At 47.5% G+C, this 16,876-nt stretch overlaps 7 protein-coding genes across 9 annotated transcripts; 3 read left to right on the top strand and 4 right to left on the bottom strand.

Annotated features, from left to right (window-relative positions):
• Positions 1–557: 557 nt before the first annotated feature.
• BDBG_09479 (uncharacterized protein) lies at positions 558–2,645 on the bottom strand. The gene is made up of 2 exons (XM_031724027.1): positions 1,702–2,645; positions 558–1,151 (listed from the first exon to the last, which is right to left on the bottom strand). Exons 1-2 carry the CDS (start codon positions 2,067–2,069, stop codon positions 830–832), a joined length of 690 nt encoding a protein of 229 aa, XP_031581456.1. The 5' UTR covers positions 2,070–2,645; the 3' UTR covers positions 558–829.
• Positions 2,646–2,771: 126 nt separating this feature from the next.
• BDBG_09480 (porphobilinogen synthase) lies at positions 2,772–6,232 on the bottom strand. Its single transcript, XM_002620095.2, has 3 exons — positions 5,814–6,232; positions 2,954–5,741; positions 2,772–2,795 (listed from the first exon to the last, which is right to left on the bottom strand). Exons 1-2 carry the CDS (start codon positions 6,039–6,041, stop codon positions 4,833–4,835), a joined length of 1,137 nt encoding a protein of 378 aa, XP_002620141.1. The 5' UTR covers positions 6,042–6,232; the 3' UTR covers positions 2,772–2,795; positions 2,954–4,832.
• Positions 6,233–8,003: 1,771 nt separating this feature from the next.
• On the top strand, positions 8,004–8,421 carry BDBG_09481 (uncharacterized protein; the record flags this gene model as incomplete). Its single annotated transcript, XM_031724028.1, has 3 exons — positions 8,004–8,045; positions 8,111–8,218; positions 8,260–8,421. 3 exons carry the CDS (start codon positions 8,004–8,006, stop codon positions 8,419–8,421), a joined length of 312 nt encoding a protein of 103 aa, XP_031581457.1.
• Positions 8,422–8,855: 434 nt separating this feature from the next.
• BDBG_09482 (Fe-S cluster assembly protein DRE2) lies at positions 8,856–10,893 on the bottom strand. The gene is made up of 2 exons (XM_002620097.2): positions 9,897–10,893; positions 8,856–9,776 (listed from the first exon to the last, which is right to left on the bottom strand). Exons 1-2 carry the CDS (start codon positions 10,651–10,653, stop codon positions 9,454–9,456), a joined length of 1,080 nt encoding a protein of 359 aa, XP_002620143.1. The 5' UTR covers positions 10,654–10,893; the 3' UTR covers positions 8,856–9,453.
• Positions 10,894–10,982: 89 nt separating this feature from the next.
• On the top strand, positions 10,983–14,156 carry BDBG_09483. Of its 3 annotated transcripts, none has more exons than XM_031724030.1 (2): positions 11,006–11,202; positions 11,278–14,156. In XM_031724030.1, the coding sequence occupies exon 2, from the start codon at positions 11,987–11,989 to the stop codon at positions 12,392–12,394; it is 408 nt and encodes a 135-aa protein (XP_031581459.1). In that variant the 5' UTR covers positions 11,006–11,202; positions 11,278–11,986; the 3' UTR covers positions 12,395–14,156. The 3 variants fall into 3 exon arrangements, with proteins under 3 accessions (XP_031581458.1, XP_031581459.1, XP_031581460.1); XM_031724031.1 differs by having other exon boundaries at positions 11,013–11,339; positions 11,422–14,156; XM_031724029.1 differs by having other exon boundaries at positions 10,983–14,156.
• Positions 11,187–14,081, bottom strand: BDBG_09484 (uncharacterized protein). Its single transcript, XM_002620099.2, has 2 exons — positions 13,549–14,081; positions 11,187–13,455 (listed from the first exon to the last, which is right to left on the bottom strand). Exons 1-2 carry the CDS (start codon positions 13,646–13,648, stop codon positions 12,620–12,622), a joined length of 936 nt encoding a protein of 311 aa, XP_002620145.1. The 5' UTR covers positions 13,649–14,081; the 3' UTR covers positions 11,187–12,619.
• A 60-nt stretch (positions 14,157–14,216) lies between the features above and the next one.
• BDBG_09485 (uncharacterized protein) lies at positions 14,217–16,826 on the top strand. The gene is made up of 3 exons (XM_002620100.2): positions 14,217–15,193; positions 15,369–15,525; positions 15,657–16,826. Coding segments are annotated over exons 1-3 (414 nt in total). The 5' UTR covers positions 14,217–15,192; the 3' UTR covers positions 15,913–16,826.
• Positions 16,827–16,876: the final 50 nt, after the last annotated feature.

A 16,876-nucleotide genomic window follows, 5' to 3' on the forward strand; every position in this document is an offset into this window, starting at 1 on the left:
CTGATTTTCGATCACCTACGTTCCACCATTTGCTTTTTTCCGGCTGACACCGCGGCAGAAAGTATCATGGACCCGCGCCTTTTCGAGACCATGATCCTCACAGTCCAATGGAACAGCAGCCGATACCTCTTGGCAGATTTTCCGGGCTGGACGACGTGGTTGTGTGATCGATCAATATTAATCAAGCATTGGAAGCGATGACAGAGGCTGCTCAAATCAGCCCCGCCATTGTTTTTCCCGCGGCCCCCTGTTTCCAGCAGAAAAAGCAAAGAAGGACGGGGAAAAAAATCTTCTCAGCCCGGCGCGACATGGATGAGACCCGACCCCATCATCATCATCATCATCATCGTCGTCGTCGTCGTCGTCGTTGTCGTACCAATTATCGGCACATGCGCTTGACGAGTATGGTACGTTTCGACATACGTACGGTATTGGTAGCGTATTTACACACTTGTCTCAAACTGTACGTAAAGTATGTATGTACATGTACATACATGTACATTACAATACGCGTACACTTCTGACACCACCTGCCAGCTCAATGTGTTTGTTCCCATCGGCTCTGTCCAGTCCATCGGGATGAATAAGGCGATCTTTAGTTACTATGTACTACGTCTTTATGTGGGCATCCAATATGAATAGTGAATTATACATCCATCTATACGCGTTGACCATGGCATTGACTTTTAAAACACGGCTTACTAGGGCTGCTTTTATCAGTTCTCTGTCCTAGGATTATGGGATATTCTCTGCGCAGTACTCTCACTGGTCACAATAATATGGGCCAAGTTACATTCCACCAATCACTCATCCCCGCATCCTCGTCCAATCAGTCGCTGCGGCGCATGGCGCGCTGTCCGAGGATTTTTTCTCTCTTCGCGGTGCCGGGCGCCAGCCGCCAGTCGCCAGCCGCCAACCAACTCTCAAAGTGTGCTGCGTGCTGCGACAAGCGGTCAGCGCGAATATTGGCCGCCCCCCACCCTTCGCTTAGAGTTTTGCTTGCCGCTTTGTCCGCTTTGTTTGCGTCTTGTGGGATAAGGATTCTTATTATTAGAAGGGCAACAACCGAACTCAGCTTGGGCCGGAATGGCCATACTGGCATACCCATGCTAGCATTCGTTTCGAGCGGCCGTCCAATTATCTTGGAAAAACTGGTTTGTGAGTTTGAGTTTGTGACTGCGATTGCTCAACTTTTCTTCCTGCGTGTAAATCCATGTTTTAACGGTTTCATTTTTCCCATCTCACTTTCTCGGGGTTCGCTTTCAGACTTCCTGATTTAGACTTGGACTTGAACTCAAAAATCCAAGGTCAGTAAATAGTGTATTCTTCTTCTTATTCTAAGAATATACACGCTGTTGAGGTGTGTGTGGGGCAATTTTATACATGTTTTGGCCGGGCATGACTGGGCATCACCATTATTGGGCATGACTGGGCAACTCCCATTTTTGCGAGACAGAAACACTAAGATCAATGCCTGAAAACCTGGGACGAAGTATATCATCAATCAGGGGCTAGAAAAACAGCACTCTCGCCTTTCTCTCTTCTCTTTCCCACTGCAATTGTTCAGAAAAAAGTCACCGAGACGCTCATGGTCAGGGCACATCTTGCGTGATTAAAGAGAAGGATGAGTGGGGTGCTCGCTAGGATCATGGCTACTGAATGATACCTATCTGAACGCAACCCCCGAAAGTTAACAGATACCAAAAATTAGCGCTACCTCGGCCGCAGTAGCGCCGCAGTACCCGCATGCCGCTCGCTGCTCGCCAAAAACGCCTAGTTTGCGGCGGGATCACGGTTCGCGCGGCCGCTGGGGGCGCTGGACGCCCCCTCTTTTCCTCTTGCCGCCCTTGTTTCCTTTCCCCTTCCCCCGCTCGTAGCGCTCTCCCTCCCTTGCTACCCGCCATCCTATCATGTGCGTGCGACAGAAGCACATTGCCTCGCAAATGGCAAGGTTTGCCTGACCGCTTTTCACCAATGACAATCCTTGTTTGTGCACCAGGAGCCATGGTGTGATGGCAGAGCTGAGGTGGCCGGGCGGGCGGCAGGGTACGTTTTAGTTCATCCTTCATTATTATTGTGATGAGTTGTATTATGATTTTCCTGTTGCGGCCCAATCATGGCAGTGGGAGAGTGGGCGGCTGTGCATTGAAGTTTTGAACGCGCATGCCGCCCCCATCTGATTTTCTGTTGTTAGTTAGCGCCGCGCGAGCGACAGTTTTGTTATTTATGCGCCCTTCAGACGAGCGTTCCCGCGCCCAACCGCCGCATAATTTATCGTATGGCGTATGTAATTATTTTTTTTCTCCCCCACCGTAGCGACTATCTTTCATCATTCGCCCTTATCACTGCCACACCATTTATATCGATAATAATTGATCAGACTCGGCCAGGGGCGCTAAGATAAATGTCAGGACGAAATGCCGCTGTTTCCCCGAAAATCCACGGCTTTACGAAAGCTATGGTTTCGGTGGATGATTATTAGTATTTTGTATCATAACTCCTGCGTAGCGCGCGCAGAGATTAGAATTTATGTACTCCGTATCACTTGAGAGCAAGCATAGTGCTGCGACGGCCGGCATTTTTCTTCGGGATAGTACAGTACGGAGTACGAAGGCATCTGATATTCCCATCCCAGTTTATTAGAGGGGGCCATGAATAAGGAAATAATTTCCATCAGCCACGCAACGTTTGCAGTGAGAGAAAATGTGATGAGTAAGTCTCTGTCGTTTTCTGGCGCTTGACTCACTCACGGCGCTCTCTTTCTCCTCATCTGAGTCCAGAAGAACACTCTCTGTCTAGGAGATTTGATTAGTCCCGAAATGTGCTTCAAAACGCAATCAGGCCCCATGACACGTTTGATCAAGAAGAAGCAAGATTATTATGCGCGGTGCTACGGAAGTAGCTTGCTCAGCCCCGAATCTCGCTGGACGGGAAGTACTAGTATAACACTTACTATTTCATCTTCTTGTTCAGAATAATTCCCCCCTCATTTATCTATTCATATCCATGGCGGCAAGTGGGAGGGAGCATGACGGGGGAGGAAATTGAAATGAGATTAAACTCACCCCCTTCAATTTGTTTCAAACCACTTCCTCCCCCCCACCCCCAACAGCAGTCCTAAACTTGCGTTTACAACTTGACCAGCTAATGAAGTTGCGTATGGAAGGGTGTATCATTGCTACATGGGTTTGATTGGCTCGTGCCGCTGATGACGATCAAGCAGAGTGTCTATGATTTTAAGCGCGCAATGCGAGGGTTATTATTCTGTCTCGGTCGTCGTGGTTCGTCCGGAAAGTAGTTACCGAATAGAAATTTGGATTTTATTTTCTTTTTTTCTTGCCTGTTTTGAAAGGCTCCGTATCCATGTCCAGAGCGTCAAAGGAGATTGTGATACAAGTGTGATTGTGGATTTCTCAGAAGTATTGTTTATCACGCAAGGAGGGAGAACAGGATGTAATAATGTACAGTACATAGTTACATACGTTTATTAGCGGGCTCTTAGACCGTAGTCACATCCATGGCAGTAGATATCAACAAATGAGAGGAGGAGAAACAACGTCCTGTTATCCTACGCTTTTCTTTTTGTTTCGCGGATTGAGATATCTATCTACCTTTTCCGTATTGACCAGATCCAACCGCCACTCAGCACGGCTCTTGTGAGTCTGCAGGCCCCAGCATCAGAGTTCGAATTCGAATTCCCTCTCTCCCGGTTAGCCCATGGAAATCATTACCTGAATACATGGAGATAGAAGCTAGTGCCGTGGCGTAGTGACCGGTGAGCATTTATAACGTGATGAATGGGGGATAAGAGCCGTCTGTTGATACATATGAGAATGAGTGAGGTATTTAGCGGGTTTGACGCTGATATACAACCCCGTCTTTGGATCTTGGGAAAAGTCGAAGTCATATAATGTGCCTGCGGTGGATAGAGAATTATACCAAATTGCCTTGCTCTAAAGCTTTCTGGATATTGCAAGAGGTTTTCAAATTGTCAATTGCAATCAACTGACATATATACTTCTCCATATGAACATGTATATTTCTCCTGAAAGGGCCAGGAAAGATAGCTGACTGCCTTGCGGGTGAGCTTATGTAGAAAACGGGAGCAGAAGCGGGAACATTTGAGTAGTGTGAATTATAAAAAATAAATATAAATAAATATAAATAAATAAATAAAAAAGGAGAATGGTACGCGGGGACGGTCGGTGAGTTGAACAGGGGGAAAGGCCCTCAAAACAAGATCGCACTTTTTGCTCTTCTACATTAAAGAAGATTATGGATGCATATAGGTATATCCGCACCTCGACTACCGCTCCTTGTTGATGGAGGTTGAACTTCCGTAAACAGGCTTGGTGCTCTCTCTGTATCCCCTGAGTTGCAACGGAGTACGGAGAGGTTCACTATTCACTATTCTCCATGGAGATAAGGCCGAGAGGGCTGGGAGCGGTCGGATAGAAGGATGGGTAGGCAAAGGGCACAGCAAAGGTAAAGAATAATAGAGTAAGTCTCCCCCTCCATGTAATGTACATGATGGAGGGAAAACGTGGATACTTTGGGGTTTTTTTTTGTGTTCGTCCGTGTTTTGTTTTCTTGTATTATATCGAAATAAGGAGAGGATATGCATAGCATACATGTGAGAAGAGATATCATACATAGATGTATTCGTTTTGAGGCACGCGGAAAAAAACAAGGCCCAAAAAGAACCGCCCGAACTCCGATCTATCCTAAATAACATTGCAAATATTCGTGAAAGGAAAAGCAACAGGGGTATACGACGATTATCGTATGCCACATACATACGCAAAGACGAGAACGCCTGAACCACTCTCCTCTCAATTTGAAAGCCAGTCCAAAAACTCCGGCACAAAGTAACTCACCACAATCCCCGCCCCGGCCCTCAAAATCCCTTCTGTACTCTCAATCGCCATCGCCTTCAAATCAAACACCCCCGCCTTCGCACCCGCATGGATCATGGCAAACTCCCCGCTCACTTGATACGCTGCCACGGGCATATCCTTGCCCAGCTCCTTCGCATCGCGGATGATGTCCAGGTAGCTGCTGGCGGGCTTTACCATGATGATATCCGCACCCTCGGCGATATCACGCTGGATGGCCCGGCGAGCAAGCCCGCGGCCACCTGGCGGCAATTGGTAGCATTTGCGATCCCCGAAGGACGGACAGGAGCCAGCAGCGTCGCGGAAGGGCCCGTACAGACACCCGCTAAACTTTGCGCTGTAGGACATCAAGAGCACACGGTGGGCAATGCCGGCTTCGATGAGCTTGATTTTTATGGCGCGCACGCGGCCGTCGTTCATGTCTGAGGGTGCGACGCAGTGGGCGCCCGCTTCGGCGTAGGCAAGGGCAACATCCGAGATGCGGTCGATGGAGAGGGCATTGTTGAGGGTGCCGTCTTCGCGGAGAATGCCGCAGTGGCCGTGGGAGGTGTATTCGCAGAGGCAGACGTCAGTGACGATGTAGAGGTCTGGGAAGCGGGAGCGGAGGAGCCGGATGGATTGGATGACGGGTCCGTTGGGGTCGTCTGCAGCGGTTCCAAGGGCATCTTTTGCATTGGAGGCTAAGGGGACGCCGAAGAGGATTACGGATCGAAGGCCTTTTTGAACAAGGGGCGTAAGGAATGGGATGAGACGGTTTATGCCGCGGCGGTGCTGGTTTGGAAGGGAGGGAATTGGTGTCTCTTCATCGGGATTGTCGGTAATGAAAAGAGGATAGATAAGCATGGACTAGTACAATACAAACATTCATGTCAGAAAACCTTGCATTCGTTCAATTATTTGGGAGAGCACGTTTCTCACCTTCGTCAATTGCCGTTCGGCCTGCCATGCCCTGTTGAGGGGATGGCTGTAGCCGGCATGAAGTTGGCTGGAGATGTCGCCCGATATGCTCACGCTGGTGGCCGCGGTGCTGACATATGAGCGTGCGCGACTCGTTTGGGAAGTCAATCCTTGAGAAGTCGACGTGCTACGATCATCGCGGTTCCCATCTCTAAATCCAATGTCTGAAACGAGGGAAGAGAACGACATGATGATGTTGTTGAGTCAGGGGAAAATGCGGCGAGCCTCTCTGATCTAAACAGTAAAAGTGGCGGCGCGTCCAGTGGAGAGAGGTGGCTTGACTGTAAGGCAACGACTGGGTGATTTTAAGACCGAGAACAGTTCATAGTCTGGCGTTCGGTATGCGAAGGGTCTTCAATGTTCGTGGATCTTTGAGGAGGCGAAGGGGGTTGGATATCTGTTGGCGGAGAATCTTTTCAGTGCCAAGACTGCTCTCCGACCAATCACAGACGCTGCTTACCAACTCGACCCTCTTGGTCCAATATAGGGCTGGAGAGAGTTTTGGTTAACATTGTGAAATCATTCTATTATATTATTATTTTCATAGTTCTGTTCGTACGTTTTGCTTATTTAAATAACTCGGTTTATTTGGACTCGCTTTCACAGGATAGATTGCTTCAAGAAACTACAGAATAGATGAATCCAAGCAGAAGGGCAAGAAGATACCACCTTAATACGTGTGGCATCATATATCATGGACTAGGTTATTATTATTACCTTTCTAATAGAAATATCTGAGAATATGGAGATTGGACGGCGTGGCAGGCCGCAGGCTACTATATGATTCTTCTAAGCTATATGTATTATATATAGAAACTGAAAAGATACAATGTCTGCGCCGTGCGAAGTCCGCTCTCCATAGCTTAAGTACCGAGCGACAGATATTCATTCGTACTCTGGATTGAACGATCGACGAGTAATTAGCATTGCAGTCACACACAAAATCGATATGACACATGCGATTAACGAGATAATGAAGCCATTCAGGGATCTAAAAAGTTGTCTCTCATCAAATAATACAGAGAGAGCAAGTGAAGGTTTTCTTCATTCCAAGGCCAAAGCCAAAAAAAAAAAGAAGACAAAACTTACTATATTCTGCACGTTAACTGTACACGAAAGCTGCAAAGCGCTCACCCTAGCCGTAAACTCTGGGTATCTTCGTCACCTATGAGGGATTGATGGGAAGAAAAGCTGATGATGGAAGCCTTGCAATATTACATTTAAATACTAGACGAACTCATGTGCAATCGACGAAACCGAATCTATCTAACCATTGGAAAGCCTGGCGGGAGAAAGGTCAAAGTGTGTCTAACGGCCAACGGCGGAGGATATAAATATACATGCTTACATAACCTAACCCGGCGCTGTTCAGGCTCTCCCCCACCCCAGCCTTAACCTCCATCACTGATCATGGTGATCAGTTGCCATACAGTCTATGCGGGTGTGTTCAATCAACAATGGCACAACTAACTATACAATTACTTTGATTCTCGTCGTGGAGCCTTGCCAATATACCTTGGCCCATTGCATTAGATGCAGCATGCATCACTATCTCACTGGGGAGGATTTGCTCTCCCCATATTCCAATTTCGTTAACTTGCATGGTCGATATAGGTCGACATTTCTGAGGATCAGAGAAGCATCTAGGAACTTGAATCCTATCGTGGTGCTTTCGCAGAGCCTTAGTCTGGTCTCTCCCCCCACCAGCTCAATGCTGGCGACGGATGGCGGAATTGTAAGCTTTAGGGGAAAAGCTGGAATTACACCTTATAGCTTGAGGCATATAAGAAGGGCTTCTTTCTCCCCTCTCGCTGAATCATACACTTCTCAAGCTCCACATTGAATGTTTCTAGATCTGGTTTTAAACGATCTTACTATTTCTTCTCCTTTCACTAAACCAAGCAAGAAATACGGGGGATGTCTCGCCACGCTGTACGATATAATGCCTTGCGGGGGGTAGAAGATGTTACGACTGAGCAACTCAAGGACAACCGCAGTAGCCCTTGATGAACTCGCCAATCTTCTCGTTGCCAGCGGTTTACACAGCCATGATGACATCCGCCTTCTGCACAAACACTTTGAGATCAACGATGGCGTTTAAACGAGTTGTCACCTGTGACGGAGTCAGCTGTAAGGTACCGACGCCAGACAATGGCGATAGTGTTCTCCTCTCCCTCCTCGGGTAATGAAAAGGTATGGACTCAAACAAACAAGCAGGAGACAGCGTTATATTCTGCAGCGACTTCCTAACTGACCAGAACGAGGCCATCATCACCTTACGAATTTGCATATGGGGCCCGCACTCCGCCCGAACTACCCCTGGGCCGAGTCTTCCTACAAAACTGGAATCCCTGTCCTCCACACCGGTAAGGTAACATGGGTGGTGCCCCTAGGCCTTGCTATCTAGGTCGGCGTGGAGGTAGCTAGGTTCGAAAAATATAATTTGGACGCTGGTTGGAGAAAGATTACTTGCGAGAAGGATGCTATCTCACCCGGCGATGCGGACGGCTACCTGGCCGCATTTTGGAGAATCAATGATCACGCCTTTGGTCTTATGAAACTGAAATAGTGTAGCGATTGTTCATCCCTGAGGCGTCATGGCAAATCATCTGTGTGCACTTGATGGGTGGGGTGCTGATGCTTGAATATGGCTTGAGGGGCTGGGATTCTTGCGGCAGGCCTACATGGAGAACTTTGATATATCGCCGAGTGGATATCTGGATGCTAGGGGTCAGGGGGCTTAGTGCTCAGTCATTCATTTTATTCCTTGGTTATTCCCTCATCAGTCTACTTGCATGAGTTTGTGTATTTTAATCATTCACTCAAGCATTGATTGTGTGTCCCTTGTTTATATCTCTTTATTATCTAGTGTAGTTTGAAAATTCTCCTCTGAGGCAATGTCACTCTCTGCACTCTTAAGAGAAGAGAAATAAGTATTCTTGCCTCAACTTCAGTTTCTTTTCTGATGCAGTTATTAGCTGAATAAAAAAAGGTCTCATTGGAGGCAATAATAAAGGAGAAATTTGAAAGACTTTTATATATTCAACTGCTTGGTTCTAAATGCTAAGTCTCTTTTATATATATGATTATTCACATCTGAATGCATTCAAGTAACAGGGACACTATATATGAAAGGTTCTTAAAGAACATTGATGTTGACATTTGAAGAAGTCATGAGGCAGCATGTTAGAGTTGTCCACCATTGTTTACTATATACCCATCCTAAAAAGGGGAATGAATAAATGAGTACTAGTTCATTGATTCAAAAATATCACAACTGAGCCTAGATGGCCATTATGTTGTTCAGAGTAAGCATACAGCAGTGCACATAAGAGGATTTGTATAACATATGTGTTAACACGTTAACATGTTAATACAGGCATTATTTGCCGTAGAGAAGAATATTGAGTGGAATTATTTTCCGATCTATTCAAATGAACCACCCCCCGGGGGGGGGGGATATTTCTCACCCCGCTATGAAACATATCATTCATTCGCCCCCCTCAGCTCGCCATGAGGGGCAGGCAAGGTAACGCACATTTGCTCAATGTAGCAAAATATGGCGTGGGGAGATAAAAAAGAGAGTATATCCCCCTCTCATTCACAGCTGCACATCATTATTCAACAACCTCACCTCCTCCCCCGGCTTAAATGCCGGCAGGCCAATATACGGACACCCATCGCACCGGAATGCATCGCCCAGCGAGCAATTCCCGCAGCTGCCCACTTTCCCCTGCACGGTAAAGTCTACCTCCGCCAGCTCGCTCGAGCCCAGCTTCATCGTCGGCGCCATGATAGTCTCCAGCGCCTTGTCGGCGGTGGCGCGCTTGGCTTTGTCTTCTGCTTCGAGCTTTTGGGAGAGGCCGCAGGAGCAGTCTTTGCAGGCTCGTCGGCGTTTTCCGGGTTTGGGGCGGCATTCAGGGGCTGTGTGGTGGGTGGTGTGGGGGTTAGTTTGATGGAATAGTGGTGTGTCGTGGTGGTTGGTTGTGAAATGGGAATGGGAATGGGAATGGGAATGGAAAGGAATGGACTATTCAAACTCACGTTGGACGATTGGTCTTCCCATGTCATCTTCGCCAAGCAGTTCGTCTTCGTCGATTAGCTCGTCATCGGAACCCTGGGGATCCTCTTCCATCGGCACGCCGTAGTCGTCGCTGAAATCTATAAATCCGACTCCGGAGGGAGCTGGGTTTGTTTTTGGGGTCGTGGTCGTGGTCGTTGTAGCTGTAGCTGTAGCTGTGGACGTGGATGCGTTTACACCATTTGAAGACGGTGCGTTCACCTTCCCATTCGTAACATCATTCCCTGACGGATGGCGCCTCTCCTTCTCCTTCTTCCTCCTCCCCAGCTTCAGCGGAACAGCCTGCTGCGCCGCGACATCAGGCTTCAGCAGCTCCCCGTTATCATCAAATACTAACCCCGCCAATATCGCCTCGTTCCTGAATGTCAGCTCATCATTATCATTATCATCATCACTATTATTCCCACTGCTCCGTAATCCCCACGCCTTATTATCCTGACTCCTCAGCTTCCCCGCGGGCTTCAGGCTGTGAACAACCTGCTGGATAATGTCTCGGGTGACGAGGCTGTACGGTTCCGCGAGCGTGTTGTCTGCGCCGGTGAGGAGCAGGACGATGTCGTAGGTGGATGCGGGGAGGGAGACGAGGCCGTGGACGAGCCGGTCGAGCATCTGCAGGTCTGTCCTGTCCCGTGTATGCGATCCGAGGATCGCGTTTAGCTTTTCGGGATGCGAGGAGAGGGAGGGTGGCGAGAGGAGGAGGACTCGTCCCGTGGACGCCATGATTTTTTTTCTGTTTCTGATTTCTGAACGGCGGGGGCCGCTATGAAAATGTGATGGGAGGGAAGAATGCAAGGAGTTTCTCTCTCTCTCTCTCTCTCTCTCTCTCTCTCTCTTTCTCTCTCTCGCTCTCTGTCTTCTTGCTTTTCTTCACTGTCGTGGTTTTGAGTTTTGTTGATGTTGCGGGGAGGTTACTATTAAATATAGTAATTTATCTATTATTTGTCAGAAAAGAAATAAAAAAATAATAGTAGTAGTAATCATAGTAATACTAACTAACCATGAAGAGTTTTTTACATAACAGGAATTTCTATTCGCCCCTCTCAATCCCGCGCCTCTCGCCCACAGATTGATGGCGCCATTGGCGGGGTTACCTGTACAGTACCTGGATTCCGGCATTGCCACACGCGCGGAATTAAGTACTCCCAGGTATGTAGGTGGAACTCGGCACCTCCTACATGTTAATTATTGAATTGTTTTAAAAAAAAACTCGACCTGTTCCCTGCTCTGACGACGAGTAGATTATTTCCGGTTGGGTTTACTTTATATAGGGTAGGTATATACTCTATTGTGTGCTACATTAAGTCGTTCACACTCTTCTGCGGCCTCTAACTACTGTTCTGCTAGTCAAGCTCATTAACTCCGCTACTCTCCTTTCAACCAAAGAGAGAATAATCAAAATGTCAACTGTATATATTTATCTACGTGCATCCGCTCTAAAACGAGAACAAATTGGTTAGAATCAGGATAGTGGATAACACCCAATAACAGTTGCAGGCTCGCAGACATCGCAGAGAGACAGCGGTCAAGCTAGCTACAATAATCTGCAAACAGCCATGCTCCAAGTAATTTGATATCTGCCATATCCCATTGGCCCAGGCGCCAACTGGAAAGGATATCCGGCAACGATCGAGGCGCCTGCAGTGACAAATAATCGCTCGGTGGAACCACGCATCTGGATAGCGCATTCTTCATTCATACGAATCAAACTTCATGCAAAGCACATAGGCTAAGAAGAGGCATCAAGTGTGGCATTTGGCCAATTACCCAAGACTAGCCTATCGCTGCTGGACATAAAGGAGCTTCTCCCTACCGGAGGATGCTATGATCTTCCGCCTCCCCTCCTACGCTCCTGGCCATCCGATGACCCCACTAGATTTTCAACGACGAGGCTGAATCTACCCAAAACTATCGAGCTGAAAGCCCATTTAGCTAATGATATTTGCTGGGTGAAGCTAATATTCTTCTTAGAAGATCTTATTTGACCTCTCCTACCCCTGCGCTGTTGGGCCCGGAACATTTTTTAATAAAGGAAAGGAAGAAACTGGAAAAGAAAATGGCCGAGCTTTTCATCGCCATCTATCAGCCCCGGAACCAGATCTTGGGAACCTATCACTGGGCCCTGTATCTCCAAATTAGCTCAACAGAGCACATCATATTCCAAATCGTCGGTGAGCCGTGCGACTTCAAATACGACGAGCGCTCTGAGCCTCTTGAAGATAGTACCCACCATATAGAGAACATCCGAGTCGCGGAGATCGATCATGTTGATCACTTTTGCCAACTAGTCAGGGACCAAAAGATCGAGAATGAAATGTACCACTGGGGTTGCCAGCAGTGGGTCCTGGATGTGTTGGAGAGCTTGGTTGAAGATGATCTTCTTACTGACTATGACCATGATGAGGCTAAGCTCAAGCTGGACCCGCTGTTTGGAGTCCGGGTTGAGGATGAGTACGAGGCCTAGACGGCGAGTGTTGTGCTGAAAGCCTCCAACAAATACGAGCGGAGGGTCTGAGTTGAGGAGTATCTTCGGAGAGATCAAGGGTGAATGGGCAATAGGAGGGGGGGCGATAAGAAATGGTCAGGTGGGGTGTCATAGAAGTTAAGTTCTTTTTAGGTGCAGGAGTAAGAAATGTTGTCAGTTATGCCACACAATTGTCAATCAAGCAACCAATAACATATCTTCAAACTATTTCCCCATCCCCTTCAGAGGCAGGAAGAAGGGCCAATCACCCAAGCGTATTGAGTGAACAGTGTTAAGAGACTTGACAAACTCCCAGTACTCTGGATATGCACCGCCAACCTCCCAGTCTATCAGGCCAGTTATCCGAATCCCTCCTCTTTCCTCATCATTAATAGCCAGGATATTGCGAGGGTGCAGGTCACCATGAGTAAGGATCAACACGTTGATTCTCAGGAAGCATGGGTCTGATGAACTCAACATATGGTTCCGTGCTAGATCGGCTATTCCCAGAGAGAAGCAACTCTTGCGCTTCCACATTCTGCAGTCAATGCACTGTGGTGGATTGCCACCACCCAGATATTTAGATGGTAAAGGTAGTGACCGGAGATTCTCAAATCTGGCATCCAATTGGTCTTGGATAGAGAATCTATCAGTACTTGAGAGATCTGGCCAAAGTTTGTCCAGGTAACGGCCCTCAATGGGGTTCATGAATGCATAGACCTTTCCGCCAAGACAGAGCATGTCAAGAGGCTGGGGAACTGGAATGTCCGCAGCATGCTTTCGGATTGGGGCAGTTATGTTTGTATCAGTTAAAGATATATTAGATCCAAGCCTCACAATGAGATGTTCATCAAGCTGCACCAAAGCACCTTTCCCGCTCTTCAAGGCGCCGTTTAAGGTAGAGTAGATGCCATGGCCAGTTAGCTTGCACCCTTGGTAAGAGTACTGCTGCAAAAGTGCAATGACTTCAGGCGCCAGTGGTTGTAGGATCTCTGGCTGACCTTGTGGAATTGCTAACATATGTTGATAAGGGGGTTGTTTCTGAGGAGTGCTTCCACGACCTTCGAAATTAGGTTAGTTCTTGGGTGGGTGGTGACCTTAATGGGAGAAAGAATGTACGGGCTGGCAAGAGAAGGAACCACAGAGCATCGTACATTCTTGACTCCTGAGACTACGAGTCTGCAACAGTCTGCGCCTCCTTGAAGGATAGAGGTGGCCCCCCACCTTGTAAACTGTGTGCTGAGATTTGCCCATTGAGCAGTGTTCTGAAACTCGCGTTGGACATTGGTTATCGCAGATTCGTTTAAGGCCACCAGAGCCTTCCGATTATCCCCATCATCGTCACCATCCGTCTTGTTGTTGTGCGAGGCGGTCTCTTCTGACCTAGGTTTGGAGTTGTTTTTGACTGCTGGGTGCGATGAAAGAGACGAGCATGATGCTGGCGCCCAGCACGGAGCTCAGGTCCGTTGCCCAGTTCAGAATCCTGGTGGGCATGGTTTCCGGGAACCTATTGCAGGCGGTGCATCTGCCTTGAGCAAGTGGTTTTTAGTTTCCAGTGCGTGTTTACTGTGCTGCGTAGAAGAACTTGGCATAGAAAATCCGTTCGAGCTACTCCCGTACTGTAAAAGTTACTGTGTACTTCAACGTGGCTTGATTGATTGTGGCTAGGTAGCTAGCCCGCTTGTCTAACTGCTTCTAGTTAGTGGCAGCAGCAGCAACTTAAAGTGGAGACTCTGGAGAGCAACCCGGGGTCCAACCATTGCCATTGCCAAGCCAAGCAACCCCACCGATGGTCAGGTGCAACTCTCCCAAGAAGCAAGGGGGTAGCGTGCGACACAGGTACGTCACAAGAGGTACATTACATGTACATGTACAAGAGGGTATACATTGTTTTTAGAGAGCAGAAGCCGACCAGGATAGGCAGTGGACTGTGTAGGCACTTACAATTAATTTGCCTCTTAGTTTAATCAAGGGTGTTTCAAATATGTTTAGGGTAGGAGTCCCGGAATTCGGTCCTTTCCACCTCACCTGGGCGGCAAAGCGCATTATTTATGAGTCGTAAGATGCCGGCCCAGACCCGACGAAACATGGAAAGCAAACATTCAATAATAATAATTGGAAGGGTATAGCCACTGTTCCTGGGGGTCATGTGCTGATGGCGTTTATTATGACCTGTCGGCTGTAACGCCATTACATCATATGTGTTTGCAAGCACCCCCTCCCCTTCCGCTCGCCTTTGAGATACCTATAATAAGTACAGTGCATGGCATGTACATGTACCTGCGATTAATGCTCTCAAACAATCTCCTCCTTACCCATCGGCCAAACAGCTATTAATTATTACGTGCTAGTTAACTACCGTAGATCGAACCTCTGGGAACCTAACTTCTGCTAGACTCAGCTCTCAACCACTCCCTCTTCTCTTCTTCTCCTCCTCTCCTCCCACAGCTACCTCAGGTGCCTAATCTCCTCCTTGTTCATCCATCTCTCTCTGCATTGATCTTCCAAACTCCCCCTCTATCTTGATCCATCGTCGCTCTGCAACGATTTTATTCACATTCTCATCTACGAAATTTGTTTCTTTGAAAGCAGAGTGAAGATAGTCACCACTGTCGCTCACTATAAATCCTCCTCTTCTTAAACTTCTCTCTACCTATCCTTGCTACTCTTTGAGGCCTACTTTTTCATCCACTGCTTTGTTCCATTTCAACAACCGACCTTCCATTCCCATCACTGCAGTCCTTGTCTGCTTCAAGAAAGCCTTGTCGTTTGCAATTCATTGATTTCCATCCTCCACAAGTAAGTCTGCCAATGTTATTCATTGCTTTACCGGAATCATTACGGGTTCTCCATTCATCCGCCTTTTAGCTCAACCTGTCATCCCCAACAGCATATATCTATCCTCTTTCTATACCCAACCCTGGTGCAATTGGGGGGGCTGTCAGTTGCTAACCCAAGCGTACTTCTTCACCAGTGACCCGCTCTCACAAGCTCAATGACCGTGACCATGCTGGCATAGCTGATGGCACCGCTGCTCCCGAAGCACATCTACCCCGCTACTTCGCTAAACACGGCCATATTGATGCCGACCCGAAGAAGACCAAGAAGGATGGTGGCGGGAAGGGCAATTGGTGGGTTTGTGTTTGTTTTGAGAGCTCACCTTCCAAATCAAACCCACTTCTGAAACCCCTCCCATCCTCTCATTGCCGTAGATTATGAAGCAAAAACTGTTTCCAACCCTGCTAACACCAAAGTCTCACAGGGGCCGTTCTGGAGAAGAAGTGCATGACTACGGGTATACCTTTACCAACGCCAGACGTCGCTCCAACAGTAGCACCCAGGGCTTGGCTGAGTTCAAGACCAAGTTCGAAACCGTTGAGCCGGACCCGGTCTTCGAGGAGGAAATACATGGCCCTCTCCATGAGGATATCAACGGCGTGGATGGAATTGGGGTCAAGAGCAACGAAAGTAGCACCAGTGGCACCAGCGAGGCGGAGATTGAGGTGAAGAAGGCTTAGGTTTTTGGTCGAATCCTTGTCTTCCTCCACCCCCTCCCCTCCTGTTTCTTCTCCTTGACCTCTCTCTCATGTTTCTTCAAAGGGTTTAGCTTTCTTTTTTCCTCTCTTTGCGTTATGTGGAGTTCTGCCGGCCGGTTGTTATTCTTTTGATTGTTGTCATCTCTTTTATTTTTTGTCTTGAGATAGCTTGATGCCCCGAAGTGCAGACATTATCATCTGCTCTGATGCGACGGGTAGGGCTCTTTACTTTGCCATCATCTTTTTCCATGTATGCGCACTATCTGATGAAAGACATGTGAAATTGACAGATAGCGCGGAATCAGATATCGGGTATTTAAAATAACTATATCCCAATATAACTTACTATGAAATATAGATACTATTTATATCCGCGCCGATGGACAGGGATGGGGATCTACATTCGTAGTGATGTGCGGCTTCTCTTGTAAAATCCTTGTTCTTGGTTATCTTGAGTAGTTAGTGTTTGTTTTAGGAGACTTTTATGTTATCTTGCTAGCCATTCCGTTAACACCTTAGCTAGATATCCCGGTTATTGAAGACGGTCTGAATTTCATTCTCTGAGAATCATATTGTTTCAGCTTCAAAAGACACTGGAGAGCACTATATAATATATATATATATATATAAAAAGCGGATTCATTTCCCCATTTTCTGGCATCCATTGCACGCGATCAGATGCAACATACACAAGCGGTGGGAATATCAACTTCTGTCATTCACTCATTCGTTCATTCGTTCATTTTGAAAAGCCAATCCATGACCGGTATCGTCTTCTCCAGGAACAATATTCAATATAAGACCCCAATCAACACATTCCATTCTGCTCTTGACCTCGATTCAAAGTGCCGATTTTCGGATTTCAAATGACCTGTGATCAGTAGCAGTATTTTTCGCCCCACGGAACAAGAATATATTCATGCCCACTCTGATAAATCGCCGAGTG

Source organism: Blastomyces gilchristii (genome assembly GCF_000003855.2).
Source record: "Blastomyces gilchristii SLH14081 genomic scaffold supercont1.49, whole genome shotgun sequence".
Classification (NCBI taxonomy): Eukaryota; Fungi; Ascomycota; class Eurotiomycetes; order Onygenales; family Ajellomycetaceae; genus Blastomyces; species Blastomyces gilchristii.

What these genes read in the sequence shown, in the direction of transcription:
- BDBG_09482 (XM_002620097.2), bottom strand. Translation starts at nt 10,653, where the DNA reads ATGGCGTCCACGGGACGAGTCCTCCTCCTCTCGCCACCCTCCCTCTCC. An exon ending in GGGAAGACCAATCGTCCAAC is followed by an intron (nt 9,777 to 9,896) that starts GTGAGTTTGAAT and finishes CCCACCACACAG; the next exon opens with CCCCTGAATGCCGCCCCAAA.
- BDBG_09483 (XM_031724029.1), top strand. Translation starts at nt 11,987, where the DNA reads ATGGCCGAGCTTTTCATCGCCATCTATCAGCCCCGGAACCAGATCTTG.
- BDBG_09480 (XM_002620095.2), bottom strand. Translation starts at nt 6,041, where the DNA reads ATGTCGTTCTCTTCCCTCGTTTCAGACATTGGATTTAGAGATGGGAAC. An exon ending in CCGAACGGCAATTGACGAAG is followed by an intron (nt 5,742 to 5,813) that starts GTGAGAAACGTG and finishes GTATTGTACTAG; the next exon opens with TCCATGCTTATCTATCCTCT.
- BDBG_09485 (XM_002620100.2), top strand. An exon ending in GGTGGCGGGAAGGGCAATTG is followed by an intron (nt 15,526 to 15,656) that starts GTGGGTTTGTGT and finishes AAAGTCTCACAG; the next exon opens with GGGCCGTTCTGGAGAAGAAG.
- BDBG_09479 (XM_031724027.1), bottom strand. Translation starts at nt 2,069, where the DNA reads ATGAAGGATGAACTAAAACGTACCCTGCCGCCCGCCCGGCCACCTCAG. An exon ending in CGAGGTAGCGCTAATTTTTG is followed by an intron (nt 1,152 to 1,701) that starts GTATCTGTTAAC and finishes CTCACAAACCAG; the next exon opens with TTTTTCCAAGATAATTGGAC.
- BDBG_09484 (XM_002620099.2), bottom strand. Translation starts at nt 13,648, where the DNA reads ATGGGCAAATCTCAGCACACAGTTTACAAGGTGGGGGGCCACCTCTAT. An exon ending in TAGTCTCAGGAGTCAAGAAT is followed by an intron (nt 13,456 to 13,548) that starts GTACGATGCTCT and finishes CTAATTTCGAAG; the next exon opens with GTCGTGGAAGCACTCCTCAG.